The 22137-nt window shown below is 48.7% G+C and overlaps 1 protein-coding gene across 3 annotated transcripts in view; it reads left to right on the top strand.

The window, feature by feature from the left end:
- Positions 1 to 293: 293 nt before the first annotated feature.
- Positions 294 to 22137, top strand: part of MSI2 (musashi RNA binding protein 2) — a 388721-nt gene continuing 366877 nt past the window's right edge. For all 3 annotated transcript variants that reach the window (XM_082861437.1, XM_082861436.1, XM_082861435.1), the window contains exons 1-5: positions 294 to 426; positions 726 to 766; positions 1090 to 1171; positions 1882 to 1966; positions 5775 to 5816. In XM_082861437.1, coding sequence (XP_082717563.1) covers positions 365 to 426; positions 726 to 766; positions 1090 to 1171; positions 1882 to 1966; positions 5775 to 5816 — 312 coding nt within the window. In that variant the 5' untranslated portion in view covers positions 294 to 364. The remainder of the gene's footprint in view (positions 427 to 725; positions 767 to 1089; positions 1172 to 1881; positions 1967 to 5774; positions 5817 to 22137) is intronic.

The raw sequence follows: 22137 nt of genomic DNA, 5'->3' as shown, positions 1-22137 counted from the left end.
GTGACGTCACCGGCATTGGTTACACGACGTTCTAGAACTCCGCCCCACGTGCGCCGCGGAGGAGGGGGAGGAGGAGGAGGGGATGGGGGTGGGGAGGAGGAGGGGGAGAGGTGGGGATGGGCCGGGGGGGCGGGGACGGGGGGTGTGCGAGCAGCGGGGCTGAGCTAAGCCGAGCCCACGTGTGACGGCTCTCGCCGCTGCCCCGGCTCCGCCGCTCTTAGAGAGATTCGGAGGAGCCCGGGCGGGGGGGAGGAGGAGGGGGAGGAGGGAGCGGGAGATCTCGGGGCTCGGAGCCGGCCGCCGCTCCGCTCCGATCGCTGTGGGGCTCGGTTTTTTGGGGGTGGGGGGGCGGGGGGGCTCAGATATGGAGGCAAATGGGAGCCAAGGCACCTCGGGCAGCGCCAACGACTCCCAGCACGACCCCGGGTAAGTTTCCAGCCGCTGCCCACCGCGCCGCCTCGGGCTCGCTCTCCTTGCAGCGGCGGGGACGGCGGTGCGCGGAGCCGGGCATCTCCCGCGCCCCCCCCTCCCGCGCGCCCCCCCCCCCCGTGGAAGTTACACACCTTTGGATTGCATTTCGCCGTCACCTTCTCCCCCACCCCACCTCCGCGCTCTCGCTCGCTCGCTCCCCCCCCTCCCCGCTTTCCTTTTAGCTTTTGTAAGTTACACGTCAAAATGGCCGATCTGACATCGGTGCTCACTTCTGTTATGTTTTCTCCCTCTAGTAAAATGTTTATCGGTGGACTGAGCTGGCAGACCTCACCAGGTAAGGGAGGGAGGGGGGGACGCCTGGGTCCCCCCCTTCTTGGCTTCTTTATTGCTCTTTGTTATCCCGGTGTAGGAGCCCCCCCCTCGCCATTGGCTCCCCACTTCTCCTGTGCAAGGTTATTTTTTTAAATAGCAAATCCTTTCCGAGCCCTCTACGCGACCTCTGTTGCCGAATTTCCCCCGCGTGTGCAAAAAAAAAAAACCAACCCAGAATAACAACAGAAAAGTACTTTTGGTTTTTGTCCTTGATCAAAATTTGCATTGCTTTTTTTTTTCCACACCTTCTCCCCCCCCCCAATCTCTCTCTTTCTCTCCCTACAGATAGCCTTAGAGACTATTTTAGCAAATTTGGAGAAATTAGAGAATGTATGGTCATGAGAGATCCCACTACGAAACGCTCCAGGTAAAGCATTCCCTTCTGGATTTTGTCTTTATTTTAGAACAAAGTTTAAGTGTTATTTTTGGAGGTGTCTTCGGAAGTAGCTAAGCGGATTTAGAACGGGGCTCAGGCATGTGGCTGGTTTCGAACGTCGCTCCATCCTCCCCCCCCCCTCCATTAACCCCAAAGGTTATTGTTAATTGGGGCTGAATTCTGGATACACAGATGCCCACATCTCCGCTTTAAGTCATTTTCCCGTCGCTTCTTTTTCTCCTGTTTCAAATGACATTCAGCTTCATTCACTTTCCACATAGTTGTTTTTTTTGTTTTTTTTAATGTGTGCTTCCCCCGCACTCCCAACTCCCCGAACTCTTCAGCCCCTTTAGAAAGCTGGTTGGATCGTCTCTAAGTGCCTGGCTTTCTTCGGAATAAAACAAAGCGTTAAAGAAAGGGAAGGGGAGGAGGAGGAGAGAGACTGAGGTGGCGAAAGAGTGGAGACACCAGCGTTCTCCAAGTTACCTCCACCCGCCCTGCCCCCGTTCCGCTTCCCCCATTAACCTTGATGTGCTTCCTTGCGAGGCCGAGGGCTGTAGGCAGGAGGGGGTGGGGAGGGTGGGGAGTGGGGGTGAGCGGGGGCAACTTTGCTCTCCGCTCTGCATTAGGGCTCGCTCCTTGTTGCTCTCGATGGTGTCACATTTTCTTGTTTGTTTTTCTCCCTCTTTGTCTCATTTCAGAGGCTTCGGTTTCGTCACGTTCGCAGACCCAGCAAGTGTAGATAAAGTATTAGGTCAGCCCCACCACGAGTTAGATTCCAAGACGGTAGGTTGCTTTTCCTTGTTGTTGTTGTTTGCCCCTTTTCAGGACCGATCTGGGCATTGACAGCCCAATTTAAAGAGACAGTGTCTTCTTTTGCTTCTGTGCTGAGAACTGGGTACTTTGAAGCAGAGGTTGCAAGTCGGTCCTAAAGTTTGCCGCAAAGGCTGGATTTGGGGTTTTCTTTTTAGAGCCTGTCGCACTGCAGCCCCAGATGCTGCCAGGCCTAGGCTTGGGGGAGGGGTCGGCTTGGGGAGAGGCTATCTTCCGGGCCAAAGGACCCTGCGAAGAAACTCCACCACCGATCAGAGGCAACTTTTCTTTGTCAGCCGAGCCCAGCCCAACTGTGGCTGTGGGAATCGGCTCTTAGAAGGCACAACTTGCTTCATGGCCGAGGGGGACTGGGGACAGGAGGAGGTGAGGGGGCACTAATCACAGTCCAGGCAACAGGTTCCTCTTGGGCACTTCGGATTTGGAATGTGGTTTGAGAAGGAAAGGATACCTCCCAGATCCAAGCTGGGCATCCAGTGGGTGACTCCAGATGGTGTGAAATCTAAGGCTGATAAGGTCTTGGGTTTCAAAGTGGTTTTCTTTTTGTTTGTTTGTTTTTTCTTTTCTTTTTCAGATCCTTTGAGTGTGGGTACTTTTACAGCATTAGAAGGTTTTAAAGTCCATTGTTGAGGGGATAAAAGTCTCTAAGGTCAGAAGAGGAAGGGAAGAAAGTATCAGTGTATAATAATACATTTAATGGGGGAGAAGAAGGGGAGTTCGTAGCATTTTATTGTGGCTCTCCTGCCTTCCTTGTCTACTAGAATTTCCCCACGGTTTTTATTCATCCGCCTTAAGGCAGGGGCCCGGAGGTGACTTTGGGATACAGTGCTGGGCTGCTGGGGACTTCACCTCTCTGTGGTGGGTGAGTGGGATGGGGGCCGGGGTAGGGGTGGGGTGGGGTGGGGAATCTCTCTCTAGTCCCAGCTGCCAGTGCAGAGCTTGGGCAAGTTGTTCCCTGCCTCTAGGCCTCAGTTTCCTCTTCTGTAAAATAAAGGAGTGGAACAAGTGATCTTCTCATGTCCCTTTTGGCTTTAACACTGAATGGCAGAGAAGACGAGAACCTGGCCACCTTTGGTACCCTTGAATTGATTTTGCAAATTTACCCTTTTTCTCTGATCAGAGGTCAGGTGCATGCCTCCTCTCCCCCCACCGCCCCCCCCCCCAAAAAAAAGAGGCCCACACTTTAAGTTGCTTTATTAATTGCACTGAACTTGTCCTAGCTCGTGGCCCAGCCTTTTTGCACTTTCAGATCATTTAATTTCAGGGACAGTCGTTTGCAGGGTGATAACGGATGTCTGAAGAATTTTTATCTCTTTGACTTCTTGGCTAGACAGTTCAAAAAGCTAGTAAAATTAAAGAGGAAAGATATTCCAAGGCAAATTCGGGAATTTATTATTCACCCCTCTGTCCATCCCGGGTGGGAGAAGTATTAATAGTATTTGATTTCTGTTGTGTCTGGTGGGTCATCTCCCTCAGTATCAGATGCAGCGCCTGCAGTTTTCCCTCACTAATTGTTTGTAGACATGTTTTGGTCACTATTATTTAGTATAACCTAGCTTTTGACTTTGTTTCAAAGTTCAGTGCCGGAGGCAGAAGCGGTTGGTTTATTGACATGGAAACGAGGATCTTGTTTACTGTTACCTTAAAAGCTTTGTTTAGGTAACGGCCATTCACATCCAAAATAGTACCCTAGTCTTTTCCTAGAGGATTTGTAGCTACAGTAAGTAGAGTTGTACTTAACTAACTAATGTTTTCATTTTTGGTAGTTTTCTTTTTCGTTCGTTTTTAAAAAACAGTTGACAGGGATGTACAAAAGGTTGGGATTTGCCTTACTTCTCTCGACCCGTCCTCTCCTTTTAAGATCTCAGCGTGTACACTTGGCCCACAGAAGATCTCTCATTGTGGTATAACACGCTGTTACTGCAATACCCTATACGGGAGTTCTGAATTGGCTTCGAGTTTTGTAACTGTAGATCTATATAATTTTTTAGCGGTCTGCTTTCTTTACTTCTCCCTGCTCTCCTCTGGCTCCCTCACCTCTGACACGTCCCTCACCTTTTACCCCACAAACAAGGTGACTTATTATTGCAGTTGTGTGCTGATCAGCTAAAAAAAAAAAAAAAAAACTTTGGGAGAGTGTTTATGAAAAGACATATCTGTCTTACGTTTGGTCAACAGAATGGAAAATCCACACCTGTTGTATTTCTCCTGTCGACAGCTCCTAGTCTGTGCTGAATATACCTGTAGCTGTGGTAATGTTAATCTCCACGAAAGGGTAGTTTACTAGATCAGAGATTTTTGTCTGTTTTAGTTTTTGCAAAGTAATCTCTCATTTCTCAGGTGATGTTTAAAGGTGGAAAACATGCTGCAGACTTTTATGAGGTCTTTAAAGTACCTTAATAAAAGTGGTAAATCTTTATGTCTTACTGGTTAGGTCCCAGGGGCTGTTAAGTCTGGGAACAGAGTTAGCTCTGGTGTGACTTTCCCCCTCCTCTGTGCTTTTTCCCAAAGCATAACTCTCCCCGCCCCCGCCCCCCATGGCAGAACTGAAAACAAGGTTGAGATTTACATTTTAAAAGGGGAAAATTTTAATATGAAAGCCAAAGCGGATAAATAAATAACTTGTAGCTGTATTCATGCCACGCTCCGTGTTGAATTTTACCCAGAGATTTGTGACATTTAGAAAACTAATGAAAACTAACAATGGGAATATTTTTTCATTCTTTCCTTACCCATATTTTCTGTCTAACAACTCCCCCCCCCCCCCGCAAATCAGCCTATTAGACTCAAATGCTTCTGTGGGAATTGTTCAGAGTTTTAAAGCCAGTCCCTGATTCAGATCTGCAGATGTCTGATCTGGTGTACTGGTAGTTTTTCCATTCAGACTGGGGTTGGGGTAGCGGGAATATCCTAAGTGTTGCACGAGATTCTGACTGCTTTTTTTCAGTAATTTTTTTTTTTTTTTTATCCTCTCCCCATAACAGCCTTACTTTTCTAATATGGGGTTAGGTCGCTCATAGATTTTTACCCTCTGTGATTTTGAAAATCCAGGTGCATTTATCTCCGATGTTTCCATTTATTTTAATTTATTATTTTTAAGAACCCACTCAGGCTCTGTAGTTTTTGACACCTGCTTTCTTTTGAGGTATAACTACCGAAAGAACTATCCTTTTGACTTATCTTAGGTAATTTTACTTTTGCCAAGATGAGTGAATTAATTCAAGCAGAGCATGGTGTTGCATGTTGATGGGGAGTTTTTTGGACATTGTTGACTTAAAAAAATTTTGGAATCCCCTCCCCCACCTGTGTTGTTTAGTTATCATTGAGGAGAAGAACGACCATCCAGTTCCGTGCTGCTGGAAGGGTCTTCCATGTAAATTTCAGGTTATGATTTTGTTTTTTTTCAGTGATGATGTTCTCATCTTTTCTCCCAGCCATGCATTGCAAATTAGATGCATGAAGCCCTAATGCAAGCAAAGCCCTTGCCTGAATAAGAACACATGAGATCTGGTGTGTTACAGCATTACACATTGAAATTCATGGTGGGATGTTTCAGAAAGGCTCACTGTGTTCGTTACATTTTGGGAGAGACCGTTGCAGTTTAGATCAAACTTTAAGGAAGCTTTTAAGTTGCCTGAGAAGTTACTAAAAGCTGGGTTAAAAGCCTGAGAAATGAGTGATTAATAACTAGGTGATTAGTCAGAATTGTTTTTCTTCCCTCAGAGTCATGCAGCTGACTCCTGCTTTTGCATTTTTTCCCCAGATTGACCCCAAAGTTGCATTTCCTCGTCGAGCGCAACCCAAGGTAAGTAGGAGAATCAGTAATAGGATTTTAGCACTCCGAGGTGGTTGCCAAGGATTTCAAGTTTCCAACAGAGCACTGGCAAGGAAGCGTTGAAACCTGGTGCACACCGTTTCTTCAGGGTATCAGCACGTGGCTGTGGAGAGGCCAGGGCAGGCGCTCTGTGAAATAACCGTGCGTCTGCAAGTCAGCTGTCCCCAGGTGGGTTCTGAGCATCCAGCTGGGGGCAGGGGCAAGCCCGATCCTTCCTGGGAGGACGTAGCTCCATCTGTTGCAATATTTATGCAAGTGTTCTATTTATTTTTTAAGCATCGCTGAGATCATATCAGAAAAAGTTGGATATTTACTCGTGACTCTTTGTTGGAGGGTACTCTTCTGAGGTCTTACAACTTAGAGTTTATGGAGGGGAGTAGAATTTAAGTAAACAGCTTGTCCTTTCTTGGAAAAACAACTTTGTAGACCCATGAAGCCCTCAATCTGACAGGAAGTGTTTGGATGTATTGGTTTCAGGTAGGTTGGGTAAATCTGGGCATACTTGAAGCCAGCAGTGCTACTCTTTGGTGCAGGTGCTGGTGCCTGGGCGGAGAAGTGCTGGAAACGTTGTCCCTTTGTAGGAGTGGTACTACAAGGCTTGCTGAAAGGCTTGAGATAGGCCTTCACCTTTTCCCAAGTGTGTAGTTAACATAATTTTCACTGAGCTTGCCAGGTGTGGCCACAATATCACAGCTGCATAAAGCTTAAGGTGAAATTTAAAGGGCCTATGGCTTCCACACTAAATTTGCACTTTTTAATTATACTTTTTTCTTCCCCGGGTAATATCGGAAGAAATACTTTTTCCGCATCTTGTGGTCTTGGCACTCTTTCAAGGGAAAGGGGAAAAGGTGAAGCGTTTGACTGTAGGTCATAAAGGGATAGTGCTGTGGTTTTAGCAAATTCAGTTTATTTCTTTAAGCATGGTCTCCCAGAAGTGGAACCTTTGAGCCGTGCAAAGGAAGGAATGGTTCTGTACATTAATGAAGAAATAGTTGGCTGTCGTGGACAGTATTTTGAGAATTTCAGGTTGGAGCCTGCCATGTGATTCCCTCCTTCCTGCCTTCCTCCTTCCCTGCCTCCTTCCCTTCCTCTTTCCCTCTCTTCCCCCCTTCCTTCCCTCTCTCTCTCCCCCCTCTTTCTTCCATGTCTTCCCTTCCCTTCCCTTCCGTTCCCTTCCCTTCCCTTCCCTTCCCCTTCCCTCTTTCGAAGGAAACACAAATCCTTAAACAAAAATAGTGAAATATTTTCTTTAGGCATTTTTTCCCCCTAAAGCTTAAGCAAATAATAAGAATTAATGAACCAAAGAGGTTAGATTATTTCTGTACTGAGCACAAACTTTGGGACCGTATTAAGTGTTTAAAGGTTGCTTTCCAAACTGTGTGTGATCCTTGACATTTCAGAAGGCTTCCAGGATTAGCAGTGTTTCCTCAGTTTGGAAGAATTGCTGTTTCTTCCATAAATGTGAATCTTCAAATTTCCAGGTTAGTCATTTGATCACCGAGAACTCGGATCAGATTACCCTAGAGGGAAACTGGAAAAATCCCTGACTTGGTCAAACCATGGGTTTGACCTGTTTTCTCCTCTCCCTTGCTGCTCCTCCCCAACCCCCCATTTTTTTTTTAAAACCAGGAGGACAATATTTTATTTTAATATACTCTGGCATTTGGCTTTTCACGGATGCATTGAACTTAAAAACGAGGCAATATTTCTCAAACTTGTCAAAGTGTGCCCCCCACCCCTGGAGTCTGGGTTGGCTTAGGTGAATCATCAGACTTTTGGATGTGAGCTAACATTAAACCAGTTGGGGAAGGACATCTTTCCATGGAATTCTAGGAATTTCATAACAGTACCTTTTATGACACACGTTACTTTACAAGGAACTTTCCTATCCACTATCTCCATCTGAATCCCAGGTCCTGCAACACTGAGAAATCATCTACTCTCAGTTTGCTTATCTGTAAAATGGGAGTGATGACAGTCACGCCCTCAGAAGGGGGTCGTGAAGAGTAAAAGAGCCTGGCACAGGGTCAGGGCCTTGAGAATTAGCATTCTCATCCTCACCAGCATCATTACTGTTGGTTTAATCACCGTTGTTGTTGTTTGCAAGCTTAACAGCCTGTGTTTGGATCCCAGCTGTGCCACTTGTTAACTGTGAATTTGGGCAAATCCTTGAACTTCCTCAAATCTCAGTTTCCCTATCTCATTGAGTTTTGGTGAGAAGTAAATAAATGAAGAAAGGTAAAGTGCCTAAAAAAAGAGCTAGCGTATGATAAAACATATGTGGGATCTGCTGTTTTCGTTTTTTTAACTTCTTTTATTGAAGTACCGTTGATTTACAGTGCTGCGTTAGTTTCTGGCGTACAGCAAAGTGATTCAGTTGTACATGTGCGTGTGTGTACGTATATATGTATTCTTTTCCATTCTGGTTTAGTTGCCTAATGTTTTTCTTGTTATTTTTGTGAGGCCCTCACACTATTCCTGTGAGAGGTCTAGTAATAATGACAGTGTTAATTAATTGAGTTTGTGTGCCAGGCACTGTGGTAGGGACACGATGAGTATTCGTATTCACCTCTGCCCTGTGAGGTGGCTGCTGGTATTATCTCCATTTTCTGGATGAGGAAACCAAGGCACAGCTGGGTTGAGAAGTGGTGTAACCTGGCTCCAGAACTGGGCCCTCTCCCGGCATTTGTCCTGCGGGGGCCCCGAGGGGTACGCAGGTGGAGTCGCTGTGCGGAACGGAACCACAGCCGGCACCTCCGGACCTCGAGGTTCCGTGGTTGGGTGATTCGCCAACCCCTGTGATGTCATACCATTGTGTGACCCTGGTGTGCCCCAACATCCGAGCCCTCAGGGCATCTTTCAGAGGGTTCTGGGGCTGAGGATGGGGTGTGGTGGTTGGGAACTGGGGCAGGGTGTGGAGAGAGCGTCTTCCTTGTCAACGGTTATTTTCCGATAGAATTTGAGTCCGACCAGGGGGATTTCAGACTGAAGGGAGTGTTGGAGGCCAAAACCCGGCTGGCAGGAGAGTAGAACGTTAACTCAAGCCTTGTTTATTTGTTGTCTCCAGTAAAACTTGTGTGCGATTGCGTTAGGGTCTCAGTGGCAAGGTGAGCTGCGCCTCTCCTCGGGGACTGGGTGTAGAGCTTGTCAATGATGCGTCAACGTGTCTCTCAGTTAAGATTCATTTCTCTGCTCTCTGGCCGTCCCTCCGTGCTAACACTTGCCAGGGAAATATTCCGTGGAGGTGTTAAAACAAGACTGGTGGAAAGAAACTGTAACTGAATACAAAAGAAAATCCACGGCAGCGAAGAACAGATTTCCTATTAGGACTGTCATAATATTCTTTAATGTATCACATAAATAAAAATCTGTTTTGACCAGAATTTTAACGAGCAACCCAAGGAAGGGTTCTGAATCCTGCAGTTCATCTCTCCCTCTTTGCGATAGAAATGTTCACATCTCAAGTGAAGTATAATGGGCATTATTAACTAATCGAGGGGAAGCTCTTTGGAGACTAGTGGCCGTTAATTAGTGAAGTACATTTTGATCAGAAGAAGATAGGTCTGTTCTCTATCTTTCTATTTCTCCGGATGATGACTTCATTTGGTAAAATATGTAAGAGTTTCCCTCCCCTCTATCTTTAAAGATTAAAGTGGTCATGCTGCTCTAAAAAGATGACTTAATTTCAAGCCGTTGGAGAAACGGGGATGATTGAGATCAATCATGTCATATCCTTTTGTCGGTCTTTTTGGGCAGGAGTGTTGGCTACCTGGAAGAATTTTGCTCAAGCTTTTGGGTTCTTTTTCTTGTGTGGAGAAACCAAGAGACAGCCTAGCATCTTGGGGCAAGAGTGAGTCTGGGCGCAACTCACCATCTGCCCTAATTACCCTCATGTATAATAAAGCATTCCCCACTCCCCTGATTACCATTTTCCTCCTTCATTTTTCGAGGCCAGAACCTTATCTGTTTATCAAGAGAGATCTCATTTGTTCAGCCTATCTCCAGTTGCCTTTGGTCACAGCTGGGTGACCCTGGGCAAATCACCTCGGGCCCGCCAAGCCTCAGTTTCCTCCCCTTTAAAACTGGGATCGTGGAGCACCCCACATGGAGCTGTTTTCTTTTTTCAAAAATATTTATTTATTTAGGCTGTGCTGGGTCTCAGTTGTGGCACGCGGGATCATCGTTGCAGCATGTTTAGTTGCGGCACGTGGGCTTCTTAGTTGCGGCATGCATGTGGGATCTAGTTCCCTGACCAGGGATCGAACCCTGGGCCCCCTGCATTGGGAGTGCAGAGTCTTAGCCACTGGACCACCAGGGAAGTCCCTGGAGCTGTTTTCAAGAGGAATGAAGAAGTCTTTGCCGGTAGCCTGGCACCAAGTAGCACCCGGCAAAGGTCTGCTGATACTATTATTATAGACTTATTTGTGTAGAATAAGAAAAATTACGATGGTGCAAGTGCCCTAAGAAAATGCTTCATTGGAATGTAAGCCCCCTGACGCCAGGGGTCTGCTGATGGTTGGCATTTGGTAACTGTTTGTTAAATGAGTGTGTGGAATCCAGCCTGCATTTTTCACAGGGGAGGCAGTTGACACTCAGGGGAGTTAATGTCGATTGTCACAGGCCGCATAGCTAAGTTGTGGCAAGATTGAGCCAGAAGCCGGGTTTTCCTGCCCCCTGGAAGGCTCTCCAGATGGGTTCGGCGCAGCCTGGGTGTCTCACGCACCCACGTCCTGTTCCGGGGGGGCAGTTTCTCGGCAGCTTCTCAAGGGCGAGGGGTGAGTTTTCGACATCTGGCCTCCCCTGCTGCTGTGGGTCGGGTCCTCCAAGTGTCTTGCAGATCCTGGGTGATGTGCAGCTGTCATCTGGGCAGCCACAGTTAACCGACCTGCCGGTGGGTTTCTGTCACCAGCAGGGATGTGGTGGGGTGTCTGCAGCCCTCGTCCGCAGCAGCGAGGACCTCGGGGGATTAGTGGCTTAGCTTCTTTCTTTTCGGGGAGCCTGGCTGCTTCCTTCGTTCCCGGTAGCAGCAGGTGTCAGCTCAGGGGGGAGGGCACCTTCTCCTACAAATGTCCTTTCCCTGGATTTTTGCCTCTCCTCATGTGCTTTCGTTTCAGTGTTAAGGTCAGTCCACGCGGATGCTGGAGGGCGTGTGTTCTATGTCAGATGTTTTTGGCGGACAGGTGAGACCCCCGTGCCCCTCCGGGGAAGGAGAAGGAGGAATGCTCTCAGGAATCAGCTGACCCTCCTGGGTGCCCCTTGAGACTGCATCCATTCTTTTTGTCCTATTTTGTATTTTGAAACCTCGAACGTTCTCCGGCCAAGAGCCCCGAGAACACAAAACAGATATGGGGCTCCTCATTTCTGCCCTCTTGTTTGATCTGGTGTGTTCATTTACTAAGAGCGCCTTTCATTGTTTGTACTTGCTGACTGTCTGTGTGTGCACCCACTTTCGGGGGGATTTAGGAAACCCTCCTTGGCTTCCCAGTGCCCACCGAACAAACTTTAAACTTAGCCTGGGCGGCTGTATGGGGGTCTTCTTCCAGCCTGTTCCCCAACTCATCTAACCTTTTGCTGCTTAGAACCTGAGTGTTCCGCCTTCTCTGAAGAGCTGCCCTTTTGTGGGTCCCCATCTGCACTGCCCTTCCGTCTCTATACTGTACGAAACAGACCCCTCTTTCAAAGCCCGAGTTAGTCGTTAACCTTTTCCACGAAGCTGTCCCTCCTTCTTCTTGGACGTAATACTTCTTTCTCTGGATTTTCACAGCACTCTACCTTTTCTTTGGTTATGGCCTTTCCAATAATAATAAATTAGCAAAAACCATATTGATACATCCATTGGGCATTGTGCCGGGCACTCACTCATTCATTCGTTTATTCACCAAATGTTACTGAGCACCTGCCATGTGCCAGACACTTGTGTATGGTTCTGGGGATGGCGTGGAGAATAAGACAAAGGCCCTGCCCTCGTGGGGCTTTCACTCTGGTGGGGCAAAGAAGCGGTGAGCAAAGTATACAACACACCGGCCGGTTTGAGAACCTCAGCAGGGTAAGAATGATGGGGGTGGGCACTGGCCATGTCTTTAATACATTCAGATGCCACATTCAGTGTTCAGTAATTACTTCTCAGTCTCTGCCCAGCACCGGGGACCAACCTCTGTGTTAGGCGCTTTGTTCTGGGTTTTATAGTTCCTTAGGTTCGTGCCTTATTGCCTCTACTGGACAATAAAGGCACAAGCATATTTTACTAATTAAAAAATAACCCTCAGCTTTTAGTCGTGCTCTTTTGCACACTGTGACCTCCATTTAGATAGAATGAATGCAGGATGACAAAGGAGACACAGCGCTTGTCTTCAGGGGTCTTACCTCTAGGTTGGAAGGACGGGGTGCTGCCCTTGCTACAGGAGAGGATTCAATAAGCACGGTAAGAGAGATCGGAACAGCATTTCGAAGGAGGAGTGAAGATAGCCCCTTGAGGGAGGTAGTTTTTGCCCCAGATTCTGAAGAACAGGTAGGAAGGAAGAATGGCAGGAATGCAGTTCTTCCTACTGGGGACCAGGAGGTCAGGAGGTCAGGACCTGCAGCTGCAGGAAAAGGGTGTGTGCTGCCTGGTGCTCTAGGATGGGGCCTCGTTGGCCGGCTGGGCCAGCTCGTGGAAGGCCTTGAATGCCAGGCCAAGCAGGTGTGGCTGTGCTTTGCTGGGCAGGCGCTGGGGCGCCTGTTGTGTGCGTGCAGGACCGTGGAGCTGCTCCGTACAATGTGCTGAGCTCTTCTGGACCAATGTAGAAGCTGGGTCCCTGATAGGACTGTGGTTGTGCCGTTTCATGGGGAACTTCCCGCCCTGGACTTGTGCCTTAAGCATAATTCATCCTGCGTTCTTTCGACCCTTTCTTAGGAGTGATGTTCTGTGCAGATACCACCCCTGATCTGTGGGGTGTGTGGCAGCTACAGAGAGCTCTATCATTCTCTTGTTTCCGCCTTATCCCCTCCTGTCCTTTTTGCCTCCTTAACAAGGGACCGTGAAATAGACAGAATTCCAAAGTTTTGTACTTGTGATCTTGACCTTACCGTGTGTAGACACTGAGGTTTGGAAATCACAGATTGTATGACACCAATGGCTGCTCTGTGGCTCAGAGCATCCTGACCTGTGATTTCATAGGTAGTGTCTGCTTGGGGTCACCTTGGGTGAGTGGCTGCCTAGTGTGTGGGACGTGAGGTTTTGGAATCATGACTTCTGCCTTCCGTGCGGTGTGAGAGGTGTGAAAAGGCGGGGTCTTGGGCCCAAGCCCCCCGTAGTACATTGTAGTAGCAGCTGAGGATGCTTGGTCCAGTTGGGACAGTATTTGGCTCCCCAAAAAACAAGGTGCCCCTTTTCACCCTCTCCTTCAAGGGTAGATAACATCAAGCTCCCAGCTCTCTGGGAAGTTATTCTTAGGGAGGGTACTTCTTTATTTTATTTGCATAATCAAAAAGAAAAGTCTTAAACTCAGAATAATGACGGTCACATATTGTGTTTCAGTATATGTTCAAGGAACCGTATGAGCCTCTGTCTGCTTAATCTTTAATTTAGTCCTTACAACAGTCCTTGGCATTAGTTGGTATTCTCTCCATTTGACAGGTGGGGAAACTGAGTCCGAGGGGAATAAGAAGCTTTCCTAGGGCCACAGAACTAGTAAGGGTCTGAAGTCTGTCTGAGTCTCAAGTCCCTTTGCCCTCTTAACCGCTCAGCCCCACTGCATCCAACACGAGTGGGTAGATTTTAGGTTCTTGCGCTTTGCCTGAATATTATAAAACGCTCAGGCTGAGGAGTAGCATTTGTTCTCCTCTGGTCAGGAAGTTTCAAATTAGTTTCTATTGCCTATTTTTTAAGAACCTGTTTAGCACAGTTAAATGCCACTCACTAGCTACGGAGTTTTAGACAAATCACTTAATGGTTTTGCGCCTGCGTTTCTTCATCTGTAAAATGAGGATTTTAATATTTCCTACCTCCTAGAATTGTTCAGGGAATTAAGTAGGTTAACACATATGAAGGGCCTAGGGTGGTATCTGCACATAGAGGGTCCAGTGTAGGCATCTGTTACTGTCCCCAGAGACGGCACTGCCCAGATTGTAACAGGCCCTTACCTAGTAGCTCATGGGTTGATTGGTACTGTTGGCCCTTTCTAGGGGTGATGGATAGAACAGCACGTTGAGATTTGGGAAATTCTATGTCAGTGGCTCGGTCTCCTCCTGGGGTCCTGGCTCTCGAAGGGAGCATCCTTTATCTTGGGGGTGCTCCGTGGGCATTGGGAGTGCATTTCCTTTTCTGCATCCGATGCGTGTTTTTGCTGCTTCTGAGAGTGGAGTCCTGGGGAGCAGCGGGGGGACAGCTGAGACACCCGCTGTGTGAGAGGTGTCCCTGTAAGCCTCTGTCTCCCAGTCCTGGTCTTTATCTGCCTGGGGGTAGTTCCACCAATGACTGATCTGAAAGCATCACATTCATTTATTTGTCACTGGCTGTGACAGGCAAGTTAATGCTAATGGATTCTTTTTTTAGCCTGTTGTCTGGGATGAGTTTCACCCAAATGTCCTGAAATCTAAGGCATTAGGGGAACGTGTAACTTTTATGGCAGGGGAGGATTTAAAAGATAAATAGGGTTTTGTACGCAAGGGCCTTAAATTTAGGTGAGGGACAACAGCGGCCAAGGAGGGGATATTGGGCCGGCCCAGAGTCTTCTTTTTAAGAAATCCATTCAGAGCTCTAAATTGCTGTTTCTGTTTCAATTATGTGACAATTTCAAGGGTTTAGAAAAATCTAATAAAATGGTCTTGATGATGCATTCCGGGGACAGAGTGCTTTAGAAGATCCAGGAGAATAAATTCCTTGGGGGTCAAGAGCGTCTGTTCATGCCACCCCGGGCCTTCTTTCGTCTGGGTTTTTACATTTTTATTGTTTTGAAGGGCAGAAAACGGTGTGGGAATGTATTCAGGGCTTCATCTGTATCCTCCACCGAAATGAATTATTCTCTTTGGGCAATTGCAAATAGACAGGCCCCTGCAATCGCTAGCTTTTTTTTTCTTTTTAAAGCCGGCCTGTTGTAAGTGACTTTCAGAGTACGGTTTGTGTGTGTAATAATTTTGAATAAAGCACCAAAGAGAAGAAACCGGAGGAGGGGAAAGCGTGAGCAGAGAGGCCCTCGGAAAGTTTTTTTTTCTTTTCTCCAATTCAAGCTTTTGATCGTTTCCCAAGGAGCAGAAGTTTACAATGGCAGCCGGCTTCGGGCTGCCTGCAGGAACAGAGTGCAGAAAGACCTAGTGTAGCAAAATGTGATGCTGAGTGACATTAATGAGGTGACGGCTGCAGTGGGAGGGGGGCAACTGTCCAGCGAGGTAGAGCGGTTCCCAGGACTTGCCCTCTGCTGAGCGTGTCTCCTTCTGCACACGTGTGTGTGTGCACGACGCGCTCGAGTTTCCTGTCTTCCAATGGAAGTTGTAACACCAAATCCCGCTCCGGCGGCTGCAGTGTTCTCCGCCCTCGAGAGGCCACGTGTGGCGAGGGCTGTATTCCCACTTACCGGAAAGTCAAGTGTTCAACCGGGAGGCATTTTGTTTTACCTTCTGAGCATCTGCTGGGGCCTGGGTGGGTGGCTGGTGAGGCCGCCTTGGAGCGCCAGGGCCAATATCCTCATCTCTGAGATGGATTCCAGGGAGGCGGGAAGAGAAGGCCTGTTGGCCAATGGCTTTTTTTTTTTTTTAAAGCCCTAGCCTGATAACATTTCATATTGATGGTATAGATGGAACATTGCAACAACTGCTTCTTAAATATTTTAGTGCCTTAGAGAGTATTTCCATGTTGCTCTTGTGCAAGCATTTCCAGTTACTCAAGAAAAGCTGCAACATTTCAGGTAGATTACCTGGTAAGGAGGTGGGGAGCCTGAGTCTTGCTGCCTTACTGGATAGGACCTTGGGAGGGTGTACCTGGCCCGGTTGTCAGGCACTTCCAGAAACGAGGCTGGAATGTCTGTCTGATTCCTCATCCTGGTGTTGACATGAGCCTCCTGAAGAGTAATGGGCAAGTGTGTGAAAATCTGCTGTGAGGGGCTTCCCTGGTGGCGCAGTGGTTGAGAGTCCGCCTGCCGATGCAGGGGACGCGGGTTCGTGCCCCGGTCCGGGAAGATCCCACATGCCGCGGAGCGGCTGGGCCCGTGAGCCATGGCCGCTGAGCCTGCGCGTCCGGAGCCTGTGCTCCTCAACGGGAGAGGCCACAGCAGTGAGAGGCCCGCGTACCGCAAAAAAAAAAAAAAAAAAATCTGCTGTGAGATTTTTAAGAAAAAAAATCTACCTGGGACCTGGAGTGGGGTGGGTGGGTGGAAATACAGTGTGCATTTATTGGCACATGCCTGTTTTTGTTTTTTTTCCTTTCAACTCAGTTCCCTCTGGAATATCTCTCGAATATGTCATTTTTGTACCTAAAGGCAAACAAAAATGGTTAAACTTACACACATGACACTTAATAAAAGCCAGCCAGTAGGTTCATTGTCTCTTTTACCTGGGAAAAAGGGTCAAATTAGGATGCTTGAACCTAGGAAAAGATGGGGCTGTGAATCTCCACAAGACTGCTACATGTATCTGTTTCCTCTTCTGTTTTCAAAGCAGATAATTGGTTTTAGTAAGAACTTCTGACTTGATTAGGGGACCCTTAGGAAATTAAAGTGTGTTTGAATTTCACAAGTATAATTTTAATTATACAAATTTTGCGTTTTTCACTAGGGAGCCAGGTTCAGAACTTGTTTTCCTGTGCTAATAGGGGTAGTAAAGCTGATTATGGCAGAATGCCTTACTTAAATCGCTTTGAAAATGAAAATCCACTGATTTGATCATTGTTTTTCCCTGCAGTACACGATGTTCAGGTTAACGTCCGTACGTGTCCCATATTCTTGTTAAAAGTGATTTTTCACTGGATCCGCACAACTGTAGAACCCGACTGGCACAGTGGGGAGGGGGAACCTCATTATGAATTTTTCTGCTGCACTTGCTGAAAGAATTCTATTAAAGTGCTTTTGAGCACAAGTCCTGCCTGGGCAGCTCGTGTTTGGCTCGCTGCCACGTTAGCATGTTGTGATTGCCTTTATCGCCACATCATCCTGTTTGCTCAAAGCCTGTGCATTCACAGCGTTAGTTCTCCTCGCTGCCCCTCTTCAGCGTGACCCCAGTGGATTAAGCAGAAGGTACCGTGGAAACAGTCACCTGAGTTCTTCCCCAAGCTGTAGGAGATGATGGAGAGAGAATGATCAGACCCCCCGGGCATCCCCGGAGAAGGACTGATTGTGCTTATGGGAAGTGACCATTTTTCAGGGCTCTCTAGACAAAACCCCCCAAGTGTCGGGAAGTGCTCTGGGGGTTTGAACTCAAACATCCTCAAACATCTCCCCCTGTGCAGGGGCTTTAAAAGCTGCTTAGAGACCGGCTCCTCAGGCCCTCTGGGCTCTTGTCTTAGGTACTGACAAGGAGAGTTTGAATAGAACAATTATTCATGTTAGAGAAGTCGTGAGACCAGCTTGGGAATGAGTTGGGGTCATACAGGTTTGGGGCTGAAAATATGGGGCAGAAAGCTCCAAAGGTAGGCCTGATCTCACCCCATCCCCCACCCTGCACTGACTCACTGACTCTGTTAATTTTATTCCTCTCTATTGAGGTGGTATGGCTTATTGTTTAAGAGCGTGGGTTCTGGAACTAGGCTGAGTTTGAATCCTTTCTCTGCCACTTAGCAGCTATGTGACCTTGCGCAAGTTCTCTAAATATTCTGTGCCTTAGTTTTGTCATCTGTCAAATGGAGATAGTGTTCGTGGGTTTGTTGTGAGGATTATGTGACTTAACATTTAAAGTGTTAAGGACGGTGTCTGGCGCACAGCGCTGTGATATGTGAGTTACCGTGTTGTCAGGGAAGGTGATGTCCTATGGCAGGTTTGGCAAAATGACTGCCTTGGTAGTTGGAGAACTGTTTTAAGGACAGCAGTCTTCTGCCTTACTATTTTTTAAAATGTAATATTCGAGAACTACAAAAGAGCATATATACACACACACGTGGATTGTGTTCGTATATGAATACATACGACTTGAGTGGAATTGCATGGGATTTGGATCCGGACAAGCGCGTGTGCTGTAACACACGAGGCTTGTGCCTTGATAGGAGCACGGCCTTTGGGCTCACAGGGACCTAGTCTGAATCTCGCTGCACTAACGCTGTGACCTTAGAAAGGCGTCCACACTTTTCTGAGCTTCAATTCTGCACCTAAAAAACTGGATGATAGAGTTGTGGGTCTGAAATGAGACACTGTAGATAAGGCACCTGGTGTATGGTTGACACTCAGAACATGTTAATTTCTTCCCCGTGACCAGGGCATTTTTTTGTTTTCTTTTGTATCTTGAAACTGAGGGAGATGCAGAGTGTTCTGTTCTTATTGGAGATGAGACTAAAAGTCAGCTGATAAGTCCTTAGCGCGCTGAGTGGAGAGAAGCAGATCTTAAGAAAGGGGTGTTGGTAGCCTCAATCTACCCAGATTTTCCAGCGTAAGGCAGTACTTTTATTTTGCCAGGAACCTTAGATGGTATCAGCAAGTCTTTGAAGGTGGGCTTGTTCCTTTGACCCTCGGTGGTCCCTAGAAGCACTGGCTGGGTGGTTGAAGAGGTTTGGGGGATGCTTAGAAGGAAGGACTAACTTCAGGGAAAGACGGGCTCCCAGCTGTGAATGAGGACAGTTGGGAGGGAGGGAGAACCTTGGGATGGGGGGTGTGATCTATTCACAGAACTTTTACTTGGGGGACTTGAAATATTAGGTTTTGATCCACAAGCCCGTGAGTTCGGTCATGTGAGTGGGAGTCCGTTTGGCAGTGCTCCAGGACATGCCCACGGGTCCCAGCTATCGCCTGCTGGGTCCCTGACCCTCAAATCTTCTGCGGGGGATGGGAGAGCCCCCCGCATCTTAGGGCATCTGCAGTTTGCCTGTCCTCATCTCTTTGCTCATTTCCAAACTCATCCCCTGCACTTCATATCTGTCAGGAGGAATCCACCGGCCAGGTGTTGCTGGAGATGGAGAGCAAGATTATGATTTTAAGTGGATCCTGGGCTGGGGGAATGGGGTGTGTGTGTGAGTGTTAGCATGTAGAGGATGGAAAGGGGTGGCCTGGAGGAGGGAACTAGTAGTAGATTACATTGACTAATTATAGGGAAAAAGCCATATTTGCTGCTCCATTAAGTGATTGCTAGGCTATGAAGCAGTTTATTGTAATTAATGCAGAAACAGCAAATAAATGTTGGGTCTGCAGTGGAGGGTCTCCAGACACCCCTCCCCCTCCAGCGCTCTGTGTTCACTGCACCCGCCATTATCCTGTAGGTAAAGAGCCTTGGGGGACGCCTGCATCCGGTGGACTGAGGTGTGGAGCCTTCGACCAGTTTTCTGCTGGTTTATTGTGACAGCTAAGGAAGATCTCTAGCCTGATCTCCTCCAGACTCTTCCGTTGGGGTTTTTATGTTTGCTAAGGATGAAGGAGGAGGGACAAACCCAGGCCATCACCGCTATTCGTGCCACAGTCATTTTAATTTCAGGGCACGAGAGTGGCAGGTTATACATCCAAGTCCATCGCGCTACGGGCCGTGTGGAGTTGTGATTGCTTTCCTTGATGATTTCTTGTTCAAATCAGCGGTGCTCTTAATTTTCCAGATGAAGTAAGAAGAAAATTGGAGACTCCTCTCCCACCCTGTGTCTCTTCAGCCAAGGTTTTCTGAGCGTGACTCTGATTTGCAGGGTTAATGTTAATTAGGAGGCAGTTTAGACCTCAGTGGCTTGATGAGGGAGCTTCACGTCGTGACAAAGGTGGCTTCTTTTTGCACGTGCCTGCTTTTGGTGAAAATGTCTGGGTTTAAAAGCCAAGGGAATAAAGAGAGAGAGAGAGAGAGAAAGGGATGAGGGCCTGTCTCTTAAAGAAATGCAACAGATTCTCCTGGGCCTTCAGGGAGGAGCATGACGAGAGCTGGGCGTCTGGGTCCGGAGGAAGTTCTGCCTCTGTCTGCCCTCTCCCTGTCCCCAGCATCGTGGGGCCGTGACCGGTTTGCCGCCACTGCTCTTTGCCTCAGTTTCCTTCTCTGTAAGGGAAGGTCCTAAGAAAGGCACGACTCATTTCCTTAGTTTCCAAACTGGGTGATGCTCGGATTCCTCTGAGGCGAGTGCCCCTGTCAGTGCCAGGCCGCAGGCAGATGCTTCGTTTTGTGCTGAGGCTCCAGGTTCTTGCCCCCAAGCCTCACCAGTGCTTACTCAGTCTTTTTGGGGAGGGTGGCAGAAAGGACAAGGACAGAGACAGCCAGCAAGCTCCACTGTCCAGTTAGGGGGAGAGGAGCCCTAGACAGCTCGCTTCAGGTTGGATCACATTAGGGGCCTTTCTTCTTTGGCCTGTGGATTTGGGTTGGTTTTCCTTTTGCCGGGCGTGGAGGGGGCAGGAGGGAGGGCCGCTGACCATGGATGTGAATGTTCCAGGCGCAGCGGGAGAGGCCTGGCTTCTCGTTCTTATCTCGGTGCTGAGTAGCTGAACTTGACCTTGGGCTAGTTGCCTTGCAGCCCTGTGCCTCCGTTGCCTCATCTGTAGACTGAGGAAAGATGAGGGAGTATGTGGTGGCAGCCAGCTGCGCTTAGGGTTTGAGAGAATAGGCTTAGGAGGCGGGCAGTCTTAGAGTTTTCTTTCTGGCCTAATAATTTCCTAGGCTGTGGGACTTTGGGAAGTTCACTTAACTTTGCTGGCCCTCAATTTCCCCATCTGTAAAGTGGGGTAAGGTAAGACTAGTATTTCCCTTACGGGGTTGTTGCTAGATTGCCTGAGCGTGTTCGTAAAGGGCTCACTCAGCATGGGTCCGGGGCGTGGTTGGCACTTTGGTAAGTGGGAGCTGCTTTTGCTGTGAACAGCTCTGCAGAGGTCCGACTGAAGGTGCCTGAGACATTCGCCAAGGTGTGGCCACCTCCAGAAGACACCCGCGCTGCACAGGTTGACACTGACGCTCTGATTTGGACAGAGCCTCCTGCGGAGGGCGATTTGCGGTCAAGGAGGCGACGTCTGCCCGAGATGCCTGGTCCGGAGCTTAGATGACGACATACCCGGGCTGTGATCCGCCACTGCCCAGGCTGTGGGCCCTGGCTGCCTTGTGTACCCTGCAGGGCATAGGAAGCTGTGGGGTGGGCCCATCTGTGTTCCCGGGCACCAGACAGCTTCACGGGTGTGGGGACTGCATCCTCCCCGCGTGTGACATCTCAGCTGCAGCAGGAGGGAAGAGGGAGAAAAGGAGGGCCGATCGCCAAGTGATGTGGAGACTCACGTTAGTTTTTGGAAGCCCACGTCTGGTACTCTCTGAAATTCAGAGGCCTTGCTCGACTGAGGCAGGGCTGGTCAAAGGCCATTAGCGATTTCAGAATGTTAAGTGTGTTGGGCAGACAAAGGGTCTGTCTTTTGATTGCTTCCTCTCCCGCAGTCCTACCCTCTTGGTGAAAAACAGGCACCAGCACCTGTTTCTCATGCCTGGTGTGTGCAGGAGGAATGTCTGAAGTGGGGGCGGGTCCAGCCCTCTTCGGCCACCTGCCCCGGGGAGCAGTGGCCGCGGCATCTTGTGGCCAGCAGGCTCCCACCCGCTGCCGCCTGACTTCCTTCTCGGGGGTGGGCCTGCTGAGGTGTTGTAGGTGGAAAAGCCTTAGGAGGTGTTGGTATACTATTACTGTTATGCCCTTGAAGGGAGGATGGAAAGAGGGAGCGTGGCAGAAAGCATCTTGTGGGAGGGGCAAAAGGGGGTCTATGCAAATGAGCACAGCCCAGGCCATGTACTGGACACACACAGTCTCTTAGGGTGCTCTCGGGCCCTGTAGAGACTCCGACTCAGGCACTGGCCCTGCCCTCCCAGCTCCCAGGCTGAAGGGAGGCAGGTGTATAAACCAGGCAGGGTGCTAGGGTGGGGACAGTGGCCGTGCTCGTCTGGACCAGGCACAGGAGGGGCGCAGAGGAGGAGAGGGCAGGGCAGGGCAGGCCTATCAGAGGAGGCCTCCGGGAGCTGCGTCTCGAGAGGAGAGATCCTCCAAGTCGAAGGAAGTGTGGGAGCACTTAGGCAGCTTGGCTTTTGCGGGGCAGGGCAAATTGTTCCTTCCAGTCTGGAGTTCACCACGCAGAGGCGGATGGGGTGAGAGACTGACTGGCTCACCGCACAGCAGGTGACTGGAGCTCTGACCCGGAGCCAGACCAAAGCTGGGGAGTGGAGGACAGTCCCTGCGTCTGCATCTGACAGG

Source organism: Leucopleurus acutus (genome assembly GCF_964270905.1).
Source record: "Leucopleurus acutus genome assembly, chromosome: 19".
Lineage (NCBI taxonomy): Eukaryota > Metazoa > Chordata > Mammalia > Artiodactyla > Delphinidae > Leucopleurus > Leucopleurus acutus.
Note: the sequence above shows the minus strand (reverse complement) of the source record. Positions and strands in the feature narration are given on the sequence as shown.